Source organism: Austrofundulus limnaeus, unplaced genomic scaffold (assembly GCF_001266775.1).
Source record: "Austrofundulus limnaeus strain Quisiro unplaced genomic scaffold, Austrofundulus_limnaeus-1.0 Scaffold101, whole genome shotgun sequence".
In the NCBI taxonomy this organism is placed as follows: domain Eukaryota; kingdom Metazoa; phylum Chordata; class Actinopteri; order Cyprinodontiformes; family Rivulidae; genus Austrofundulus; species Austrofundulus limnaeus.
This window is the reverse complement of record NW_013952503.1, coordinates 426019-437661: the sequence shown is the minus strand read 5'-3', so window position 1 is coordinate 437661 and position 11643 is coordinate 426019. Positions and strand designations below refer to the sequence as shown.

At 40.7% G+C, this 11643-nt stretch overlaps 2 protein-coding genes across 2 annotated transcripts in view; one reads left to right on the top strand and one right to left on the bottom strand.

Annotated features, from left to right (window-relative positions):
* Positions 1 to 9298, top strand: part of atp1a3b (ATPase Na+/K+ transporting subunit alpha 3b) — a 23853-nt gene extending 14555 nt beyond the window's left edge. The window contains exons 6-23 of the mRNA XM_014013412.1: positions 433 to 546; positions 873 to 1007; positions 1540 to 1657; positions 1807 to 2075; positions 2326 to 2524; positions 2641 to 2885; positions 2979 to 3171; positions 3562 to 3737; positions 3822 to 3958; positions 4056 to 4206; positions 4620 to 4788; positions 6231 to 6385; positions 6482 to 6605; positions 6726 to 6871; positions 6952 to 7082; positions 7233 to 7334; positions 7420 to 7511; positions 7762 to 9298. Coding sequence (XP_013868866.1) covers positions 433 to 546; positions 873 to 1007; positions 1540 to 1657; positions 1807 to 2075; positions 2326 to 2524; positions 2641 to 2885; positions 2979 to 3171; positions 3562 to 3737; positions 3822 to 3958; positions 4056 to 4206; positions 4620 to 4788; positions 6231 to 6385; positions 6482 to 6605; positions 6726 to 6871; positions 6952 to 7082; positions 7233 to 7334; positions 7420 to 7511; positions 7762 to 7790 — 2685 coding nt within the window. The 3' untranslated portion in view covers positions 7791 to 9298. The remainder of the gene's footprint in view (positions 1 to 432; positions 547 to 872; positions 1008 to 1539; positions 1658 to 1806; positions 2076 to 2325; positions 2525 to 2640; positions 2886 to 2978; positions 3172 to 3561; positions 3738 to 3821; positions 3959 to 4055; positions 4207 to 4619; positions 4789 to 6230; positions 6386 to 6481; positions 6606 to 6725; positions 6872 to 6951; positions 7083 to 7232; positions 7335 to 7419; positions 7512 to 7761) is intronic.
* Positions 9299 to 10590: 1292 nt separating this feature from the next.
* The window catches only part of rabac1 (Rab acceptor 1 (prenylated)), a 4298-nt gene continuing 3245 nt past the window's right edge, over positions 10591 to 11643 (bottom strand). The window contains exon 6 of the mRNA XM_014013410.1: positions 10591 to 11373. Within this exon, the coding sequence (XP_013868864.1) occupies positions 11285 to 11373 (89 nt within the window). The 3' untranslated portion in view covers positions 10591 to 11284. The remainder of the gene's footprint in view (positions 11374 to 11643) is intronic.

The window sequence follows — 11643 nt, the reverse complement described above, 5'->3', positions numbered from 1 at the left end:
ATCTCTGACAGACGGACTTCAATCTCTGAACTCGTAAAGTTTTTATTTTTTCAGTTTTCGCTGTCATTTTCATGAATGAACACTTGTATCTGAGGCAGGAAACATGGCCTTATATGGTGTTTTTGGGGTGGTAATTATGCTAATCTCCTCTCGCGTGCACGAGCAGCTGGATAAAACAGGTGGAAATTACGCAGCTCATTTACGCACTTTTCCTGAAGATAGAAGAGGTTGTTGAATCTGACGTGACATGTTCGTACGAACCCTTTGTACGAACAAAAGTAGGAGAAATTTAGGATAAGAATACGAACATGTTCTTGCATGAGGCCCATTGTTACTATTTTGTTCTGGGACCCAGCGAGGTTGGGCAGTCATGGACAAATCTCTGAAGTTGAGAACCACACATTTAACTGTTCCTTTGTCTCTCTGTCACAGTTGTACCTGGGTATTGTGCTCACAGCTGTCGTCGTCATCACCGGCTGCTTCTCATACTTCCAAGAAGCCAAAAGCTCCAAAATCATGGAATCGTTTAAGAACATGGTGCCGCAGGTAAAAAAAACCTCTTTACCCAAACAAAAAGCACACATACTGTCTGTTTAAACACATTTGGAACAGAACTGTATAGAAAGTTTATATTTATTTAATTATTAGAAACATATGGAAAATTCCATAACTATATGATTATCTTAAATAAAGTAAGATAACTCGTAAAACATACTATCAGCTTTGACCTAAAATGTTTTAAATGTTTTTGTTAACTTAAATAATTTCTTCAGTCAGGTTTTTTTGTCCTTTTCTGAAAGAATAAAACAGATCATTTCACGTTTCTTGTAACACTCCACATAATGTTCATTTGTACCTGTGTGTCCCTGCAGCAAGCACTGGTGATCCGTGAGGGTGAGAAGGTGCAGATCAACGCTGAAGAAGTGGTCGCCGGAGATCTGATYGAAGTAAAGGGAGGAGACAGGATCCCTGCTGACATCAGAGTGGTTTCTGCTCACGGCTGCAAGGTACACACAGACACACACTGATTCATTGACACACACTGAAACACACCACAGTTCATTTCACTCTGGTGGTGCAGCGTTTCAACTCTTCATCAAATCACTTTGTGGGGAAACGTGGCTTCCACCTGGTTTGCTTCGATACTTTACTGTTAAACATTATAGTTTATTTTTCCCTATTTTAGCTGAAAAAAAATCCCTTCACAAATTCTAAAGAGCTTTTAATCAAAACCACTTAGAAATATCATAAGAACGTCTGACTGCTTGTTTAGAAACGGTAGAGTTATTTAATTTAAAAAAAGGGAGCAGATATAAGATTTTTTTTTCTTCTTCTCGTTTCTTTTCATTTTATTTTATTTGTATTGTTTTATTGTGTGAAATGTTTTGTTTGTTTTTTAATGAAATGAATAAATGAATTGATTTGAAAAAAAGAAAAAGAGTAAAGGAATGACTCAAGATGTTTTCATAGTACTTAAAATTCTATATTCTGCTTCTTGTTTTATAAAACTACACGTCTTCTGTTTGTGTCCCCCAACAGGTGGACAACTCGTCCTTGACAGGAGAATCAGAACCTCAGAGCAGGTCACCTGACTGCACACATGACAACCCCTTGGAGACCCGAAACATTGCTTTCTTCTCCACAAACTGTGTGGAAGGTATCAGCTTGTCAACTTGAGTATTGTGTGGTGATATTAATGAAGTAATAAAAGTAAAACTCAACATTAATCGTTTTTGCTCTAGTAAAATTGAAAAAATAAAAAAATCCGTTCCAGCATTATTTTCTTTCTTTCTGTTTTTAAACCAGGCACGGCTCGTGGTATTGTCATTTACACCGGCGATCGCACAGTCATGGGTCGCATTGCCACTCTGGCCTCTGGTTTGGACACAGGCAAAACTCCCATTGCCAAGGAGATCGAGCACTTCATCCACATTATCACAGGTGTGGCCGTCTTCCTGGGTGTGACGTTTTTCATCCTGGCCATCATCCTGGGTTACTCCTGGCTGGAGGCTGTCATCTTCCTGATTGGCATCATTGTGGCTAATGTGCCTGAGGGGCTGCTGGCCACAGTCACTGTAAGTAACCAGCCATTCTGGATAAACACATTCTATATATTTTTGTCATTTTTTTCTACTATTTATTAATTTTAAGTTGAAACATCTTTTTGTCTGTTTAATTGCCATTTTTTTTAAACTTGTGTAGATTTTTCTTTTATATATTTTTTTTATTCCAGAGACATTCGAAAATAAAATACATTATAAAAATAATGGATTTTAAATAAAATGAATGTTAAAATAATGAAATTTTTAAAATGTGTGTCGGCAGGTATGTTTGACTCTGACTGCCAAGCGCATGGCTAAGAAGAACTGTCTGGTAAAGAACCTGGAAGCCGTGGAAACCTTGGGCTCCACCTCTACCATCTGCTCTGACAAGACCGGCACCCTGACCCAAAACAGGATGACTGTGGCCCACATGTGGTTTGACAACCAGATCCACGAGGCAGACACCACCGAGGATCAGTCAGGTGAGGGAGGAAAGGGCATCAAACACAGGTGTTGCTGACGCCGGGCCCATGTTACAGTTGTAAAAGGACTTAATGATTACAGTGAAGTATCACTCATTCCTCTCTCGCTTTGCCAGGTGCTTCGTTTGACAAGAGCTCAGTGACATGGCAGGCTCTGTCTCGTATCGCTGCCCTGTGTAACAGGGCGCAGTTCAAAGCAGGACAAGACTCAGTAGCCATCCTGAAGCGAGACGTTGCAGGCGATGCCTCGGAGTCGGCCCTGCTGAAATGTATCGAGCTGTCCTGCGGCTCTGTCAGGATGATGAGGGAGAGGAACAAGAAAGTGGCTGAGATTCCTTTTAACTCCACCAACAAATACCAAGTGAGTAACTCCTGAGTGCAGCCAAAGCACAGACCAAAACAAAAACATTAAAACAGCGTATGTAACAGACTTTTATCTGATTTCCTCGTGTAGTTATCAGTGCATGAGACAGAGGACCCCAATGATAACCGCTACCTGCTGGTGATGAAGGGAGCTCCTGAAAGGATCTTAGATCGTTGTTCAACCATCCTGCTGCAAGGCAAAGAGCAACCCATGGATGAGGAGTTGAAGGAGGCTTTCCAGAATGCTTACATGGAACTGGGAGGTCTGGGAGAGAGAGTTCTAGGTAAGGATGTGCTGGTTTACTGAGAAATGTTCAGAACGAGCAAATATGGGACACGACCAAAAGGAGAAGATTTTGGAGACTCATAAATAACTGGAAATTTAACTTGTCATCTTTTAATACAATTTCATTAAACTATTAGATTATTTAAATGTATTTTTATGTTTATTATTATTTTTTTATCATTTTGGACAATATTTTTCAAAATGCACTTTTTATTATCTATCTATTAATTATCTATCAATCCTAGTATCTCGTTTCAATTAATTTATTTACTTTTAATGAAGCTTGTAAAAAAATCAAATGAGATGCTATTGCAGCATCACCAGGAAACAATCAGAAGTTATTCCAGAAACAGATCTAGAGAAATAAAATTAAAACCTCTTCCTGCAGGTTTCTGTCACCTGCTCCTGCCAGAGGACCAGTACCCCAAAGGTTTTGCCTTCGACACAGATGATGTTAACTTCCAGACAGACAACCTTTGCTTTGTTGGCCTCATGTCCATGATTGACCCTCCTCGTGCTGCTGTGCCCGACGCTGTTGGGAAATGTCGATCTGCTGGTATTAAGGTGAGTCTTTTCTACTCAACACAAAAGTGTTTGATCTCATTGTTTCTAAGAGCTGATAAAAAGWCAACTTTATTGCTTTTATAGGTCATTATGGTCACTGGTGATCACCCAATCACAGCTAAAGCTATTGCCAAGGGAGTGGGCATCATCTCAGAGGGCAACGAGACAGTGGAGGACATTGCAGCTCGTCTCAACATACCTGTCGGCCAGGTCAACCCCAGGTGAGGAAGGCTTACAGAAAAATGCACATTAAACAAATACACAGCCTTCAATAACAAACCAAGTTAAGAATTATAAGCTTGCACTGTTTGTGTTCAGGGATGCCAAAGCCTGTGTGATTCATGGCTCCGACCTGAAGGATCTGTCTCAGGACCAGATGGACGACATTCTGAGGAATCACACAGAAATCGTGTTTGCCAGAACCTCCCCACAGCAGAAGCTCATCATTGTAGAAGGATGCCAGAGACAGGTTGGAGCATTTTGACATTGTTTTAATAAACTGGCTTAAATGAAAGATGGCACTTTGGCTGGAAACACAGTTGGTTCTATGCGATGTAATATACTTAGTAAACAGTAGATGGCACTACATCTCCACCAAATGAAGGCCTTCAGCCTGAAAGATAGTTATGCGATGGATTGATTAGATAACTTTAAAAGCATTAACAGCCTTTACATGAAAATATAAATTCAGAAATGTAAAAACTCTTTTCTTTGCAGGATTTGAAAAAATAAAACAATCTGTGAATTTTTTTAGAGCATTTATTCAGCTCTGATAGTGAGCTCTTCAGTTGTACATTTATTTTAAACATGATAACCTTGCCAAACCTATCAAATCAAGCTTATTTTGTGAATTTTCTCACTGTCTCTTTTATACGCTGTTAGGGTGCTATTGTGGCTGTGACAGGTGACGGTGTGAATGACTCTCCCGCACTGAAAAAAGCCGACATTGGCGTTGCCATGGGAATCTCAGGGTCCGATGTGTCCAAACAGGCTGCAGACATGATCCTATTGGATGACAACTTTGCTTCTATTGTCACTGGAGTAGAAGAAGGTAGGAATAAACAGAACTGAAGGATTAGGAGCAATCAAGTATTTATAAGAAGAACTACAACTGCAGGAACCAAATGGATTTAAGGTCTTTGAGATTATTAATAGAAGTTTCCCTCTGAAAATTCCATCTCTAGGCCTGATAGTCAATAAATCAATTAATTGTATGATAAATTATTTTGAGGTCGATAAAAAAATGAGGAGGATAATTTTMATTTGCCTGCTTGCTTGTTTACTTTCGTCTCTCCCTCTCTGTGCTCCGGTGCACAGAGTGCTCGACTGACCCCTCCCCCTCTTGTTTTCTTACAGTCGTTAGGTATAGCCAGGTGCATGGTCTCGTACATCTTTAGGATGAGAGGTTGTCGCAGTAATTACACGKWGCTGATTGTTAGTGAAACCACATGGTTTTTGTTGCGGTCTGGCCACTTGTTTACTCGTCACTGGTGATCGGAGTCACTGACACCGGAACTTTTCAGTGACAACCCCCGCAGAGGTGAGCAGCACCCCGCAGCTGCGAAAGCGCACATGCTCCAACAGCCGACTACAGAAAAGTTTCTTATAAACTAGCAACAGTTACAATAAATTACAGACAACAGTGTGTTTTTTTCCTGTTACTCACCCTTTGTAGCTTTTAGGAAAAACACAAGAATAATCCTTAGGTCCAAACGAACTTTAGTTTATTCTCCAGGTTCGGACATAACTGTGATTATGAAGTTGCTGCATGATCAGAGCATGAGTGAGAGCTGCTCAGGGTTGCCAAAAAACAACAAAAAAAATTTTTTACTGCTACTTTCCCGTGTACAGTATATTTTCACCAAACACAACACACCTTATCTTACAACACTCTCACTCAGCATATATGACTGAGTGAGTCATATATACACAACATATCTGCTCTTTTGACCCAAAATACAATACTTTTAAAGGACCAGTAAAACACTTTATTATGTCCCATTTGGCAACCCTGCCTGCTGCATTACTGCAGCAGTTACAAAATGGCGTGCACTCACAGACAGTGTAGTTCACTTCATCTCTAAAGAGATGTTGCTCTTTAATATTGTTTATTTACTGTCTCACTTGTTTAATTTCCTTTTTGTTGTTCTCGGTTTCTTTTTCTTCAAGTCCATGTTTTTGTTAGAGACTGAGAGCCCATTTAGCTAAACATTTACTATTGATAGTAAACATTTACTATCGATAGATACTATTATTAACATCATTTAGTTAAACATTCTTTAAAAAATATATTTATTGATCTTTGAGAGGATGTACTTGCATTATTACGCTATTATCATTATATTAGCTTTAAAATGGTGACCCAGACAATATTATCGTTTATTGCAATAATTTCTGAGACAATTAATCGTCCAGCAAACTTTGTTATCGTGACCGGCCTAACCATCTCTAATCATTTCCTATTTGAATTTTCTCTTTTTTCCCCTCCTTTAGGCCGCCTGATCTTTGATAACCTAAAGAAGTCCATTGCGTACACTTTGACCAGTAACATCCCAGAGATTACTCCCTTCCTGCTCTTCATCATAGCCAACATTCCTCTGCCTCTGGGAACGATCACAATTCTCTGTATTGATCTGGGAACTGACATGGTGCGAGCTGATCAAACCCACAGTTTGATTTCTACAAATAAAGCATCAGGCAATTATATTACAACTAAAAGTTGACTTTTCCTCCTCATTCAAAAGGTTCCAGCCATCTCTTTGGCTTATGAAGCAGCTGAGAGTGACATCATGAAGCGTCAGCCCAGGAACCCATTCAGAGACAAGCTTGTGAACGAGAGGCTCATCAGCATTGCTTATGGACAAATTGGTAGGTAAACTTTCTGATCCAGGCTGTGAATTGTTTTTGGATAAGTCGTGTTCACAAACAGTAGCTACAATATTTCCAGACCCATCTCCAGATTTAAAACACAACGTTCTGTTTCCACAGGTATGATCCAGGCTCTTGGAGGCTTCTTTGCGTACTTTGTCATTCTGGCTGAGAATGGTTTCCTGCCCGGTCGACTGCTGGGCATCAGGCTCAACTGGGACGATCGCAGTGTCAACGACCTAGAAGACAGCTACGGACAGCAATGGGTAAGTGGGTTTTGTGTGTTTGTAGTGTTTGGATTTTGCCACTTGGTCTCACTTTTTTCCCTCTACTCCTTCCTCTGCAGACATATGAACAAAGGAAGATTGTGGAGTTCACATGTCACACAGCCTTCTTTGTCAGCATTGTGGTAGTGCAGTGGGCCGATCTCATCATCTGCAAGACCAGACGTAACTCTGTGTTCCAGCAGGGCATGAAGTGAGTGCAAGAGCTACATCTGAATCCCTTTTAGTCTCCAGAAATTGTCTACTGACTTTAAATATCACATATTTTTTAAATTTTTATGTCAGTTATCTTGGCTTCAGCGTGGCTTCTCTTTGCTAATATTTGTTGTGTTTCTGCACTCAGGAACAAGATCTTGATCTTTGGCCTGTTTGAAGAGACAGCTCTAGCCGCCTTCCTGTCTTACTGCCCAGGCATGGACGTGGCACTCAGGATGTATCCTCTAAAGTAAGTGTCAGAAACAAATGTATCACGTAATTAAAGTAAATCAGTTTTTGTTTACTTGATTTGGGTTTTCTTGATTTGTCCGCAGACCTTCCTGGTGGTTTTGTGCATTTCCTTATAGTTTTCTCATCTTTATTTATGATGAAATACGAAAACTTATCCTTCGCCGAAACCCTGGAGGTGAGTTTTTTTTTATCTCCCCTTAAATACTTCTTTATAGATGCATGTTTTATTTGTACAAAGTCTGCACTTGATATGTTCCACTTTTAATAAATTGCAGTTATGATGTAATAAAGTTGAGAAAATTGTATATTTTTCTCCTTCAATAAATCTGACTAGAGATAAGAATAGATAAGCGTATTTCTCTAACTWAGGAAAACACTTTTTGAATAATTGTGAACTTTGTTTTTTTCTCTCCTCTGCACTCCAGGTTGGGTGGAAAAGGAGACATACTATTGATCATCGAAGCACCTCCGCTCAAGCCCCCTACATCTTCTATTCATACTTTTATCCCTGTCACTCCATCCTTGGCAAGATACATCTCCAGATGCCCCTTCCCCTTTAAAGACAAAAGAAAAAAAAAACGCTTTGAAGCAAATTTTCATCACAACTGCCCCAAAGATTAATAACAGCAAAAGCACCTTTACAACTTTCTACATTGACCTGCGCCTTTTCTCCTTACCTCCTATGATACTCTTTGCATGTGTCCTCTCACTGCTGTGTACTTAAACCAATATATCTACCAAACGGCAGCTGCATATTGTGTATGTAGATTTGAATGACCTAAAGCTACAAAGGGAGTGTCAGTGCTCTGCGAAAAGGACCATCCAGCTCCGTCACCCCCCCCCCCCCCCTGCCCCCTGTACCTTCGTTTCCCCCTGCTTTTCCTCGCCGACCCTTTGCTTGCCCTCCAAACACACACAGATTTTAAAAAATAAATAATTCAAAAATCAGTGTGATTTCAACGCCGACACCACTTCGACTGCCACCTCCCGCCTCCGTTTCCTGTTTGTGGAGGACCCACAGAGTGGTCCTCCCACCCGACTGCGTCCATTCTCCGTCTCTTCTGTTCTCCGCGGCCACAGTGTTGTTGTTTTTTTTAATATGTGGAGTAGGAGGGATTTGGATGATTTTATTTGTCTTTTTTTTATTTCTGATGTGGGAGGGAAGGTGTGTGAGAGCTGCTTTYCCTCATTTAGGCTTAACAGAGCACACCCCATGGTGTCCTGTCCTTCCTCTCTCCCCTCCTCTGTCTCTCACACCCCTCCTCTCCCTTCCCTCCTGCCCCATTTGTCTCCGTTTGTGTGCACAGTGTGAACCATTGTCCTTGTTAATAACTAATACAGTACATTCTTTCTCCCATGTTGGTAAAGACAACTCAATCTTTCTGTGTGCTCTAGGAAATCTATATAATTCTATACTGAATTTAAATGAAACAATAAAAAAATCATGTTGAGAAACAAAGTGAGAGAGATACATTCATGAAGGCCATCTACAATATCGGTGAGATTAAAAAGTGAGGATATCTGTCTCTCTTTTTTGTATTTGATTTATCTTTGGTTATTATTACAATTACGTTTTGCTGGTTTCTCAGGAGGCTAAAGTGTAACAGCAAAGCAGGGCTTCAGGTTGTGTTTTTACCAAAAGGCTTCAGGTTCCCGTCACTGCATGTGTGCAGGTATGATGTGGTGAATTGTGCTGTGATGTGGTGAGTGGATGACAGTTGAGTCCATGTGCCTGAGGCCTATTTACTGGACCGGATCTGGGTCCAGTTCAGATGTCTGACCAGTCCGGCCCAGATCCGCGTGTGCACGTATGTGTTGTGGAGACCAGTGAAGGGCCAGCGGTCTCCGATGGCTGACAAACATTGAGACTGAAGAAATAAAATACACAACTAGTAGAAAATGTGTGTGTCAAATAATTGAAACCAACATCAATAAAACATCTAGAACATTTAATACAACCCAGACCTGCTTGTTTTTGCCTTTGTTCTAAGCTATTTTCTTAGGTTTTTTACCTATTTCATAAGATTTGAAAAATAGATTGTGAGTTATTTCTAAGGAATAAACAATTTTGCTGTTTGCTGATAATAAAAAAAAATGCAGATTTGCCTTATTGCACCTAAATGCAATGATGAACACTGACAGGTTTTCATCCTGTTACCTTGTTTGCAACACCTGAAAGTGGTTCGTTTTAATAATCGATAACAARCGTCCCAAATATCCTGCAAATTTTTGATCACGACTGTAAAGCCTGGGTTTAATCTAAAAAAAGCAGAAATTATTATTGCAGAATTTGTGGATTAGATGCCACCTAGTGCTGTGAAAAGATTTGCACTTCAGCCTACAAACTGTGAAAACTGCTATAGGAGGAAGAGTTGGCAGCAGCCCAGGGTAATGCACCAAAACCTCTGTCTGCTGGAAACATTCAGCCCTGCCGAGGACAGGAACATAAATGAGGGTGAGGAGGACAGAATCACAAAAATCACTGTTTAGATGACATATTCTGTCTACATATTGCAGTGTAAATGTAAAGAGCATATTATAATTGTTCCACCTCTCAAGGATCATTTATTTAAAATAAACCTCTCATCTTGTACACAACTGAGGTAAATTAAATTACTGTTAAATTAAACATGAGATAAGAGTTCACCAGTGAGAACATTCAGTTCAAAGATTGTTTTTGAGAAGCACAAAAACTTTCAGGGACTGATCCACCACCTCCCAATGACACCGTTTCCAGCTCAACACACACACACACACACACACACACACACACACACACATATTCTGTCACTCTCGCTGACAAACACCCTCTCGCCCTCACCCTTGTTCTAATTTCCCCCGTGTCTCTGCAGTGAGCTCGCTGCAGTGCGCCTCTCCTCTCCAACACCACCCTACATATAATAGAATATCGATCGCTCGGCTTTGCCGCAGTGTGTGAGCGAGTGTTCCCGTGGACGAGTGCGCGTCGGACTGGGGCCCTCCAAGGTCATTGCCATGGCGACGTGAGCACGGGGTCCTTTGGCTGCGCCGTCACAGAGCACAGGTCGCAGGGGTCACAGCGGAGGGTGGGGGTGGGGGTCGGTGAACGTGGAGTGGTGGTGTGCCCGGAGAGACGGAGAGGAGAGGAATCGTTGGTTTGGCTCCGTCTTACTCCACTGTGCATCAAGACATGGAGCAGAATTCAGTGCAGCTGCTGCACAAACAGAAACAGCTTTTCTGAAAAGAACCAAAGTGATTTTCAAAAAGCYTCGACGTTGTCAGTAACAAAGAGTTTATTGCACTTCCAAAATTCATATACAAAACACTCAATTTCCATCGAATGTGAAACAAGTAATGAACTTCTAAACTACTTTCCATGACCTTTCAGACCTGAATGTTCCAAGCAGATTTAATAAATATGCAATCAGCAACATATCCAACACAAAATGCCAATAATAAAATAAAAATCAAATGGACTTCTGCATTTTCTTCTATTAAAAACAAACTTGAGCATAATGTTCAGACATACAATTTTAAATGGCACTTGATCAGTAGAAACGAGTCATTACCAGAGGTTTTCAAGCAGAATTGTAAAATATATAACAGGTGTATCGTTAAACAGTTAAGGGGTAGCTCACAAATCACAAAGCAGAGGCATCCCGGGTTCAAAATTTGCAAAGGCATTTAATCTGACAAGTAATGTGCTTTAATGATGAAGACACTCATTATTTGTGTATATAGTAGCAGAGTATGAGTGTGAATGAGAGTAACATTTATTTATCATGCAAGGTAAGGTTTTTTTCTTGGTACAATGCCCTCAGATAAATACAAGGAATACAGGACACATTTAAAGCAAAGAAACAGATCTCAGAGCAGTTGTTCCCCACAACCCTCGAAGGTTGACTCAATCACAGGGTCAAACAGATGACTGATCGTTAACAAGCACTCGCTGACAGATCAACTGGAATTTTACACTTGCTCCATGAGGAGTTCATCAAAGTCCGAAGACTCCAGCTCCCGGAACGCAGCGTGAGTCCCGATCACAAACAGCGTGGCTCCTGAGACAAAAAGAAAATGAGGTGTGAACAGATTTATGCAGTTGGCTGAATCGGCAGGAAACGATGGTAAACGAGACTCATTGGGCCTCATGCAGGAACCGTTCGTACGCACAGATTTGTTCTTAAGTTGTGCGTACGAGTGATTTAGGAGAATTTGTGGCATTCACCAATGTTTTCGTATTCTATGATTTTTTTCAGATACCAACAAAATTCACGAGTGGTCCAGACCTGTCGTATATTTTACATAGAAATGCGTACGGTGTGCAGCGC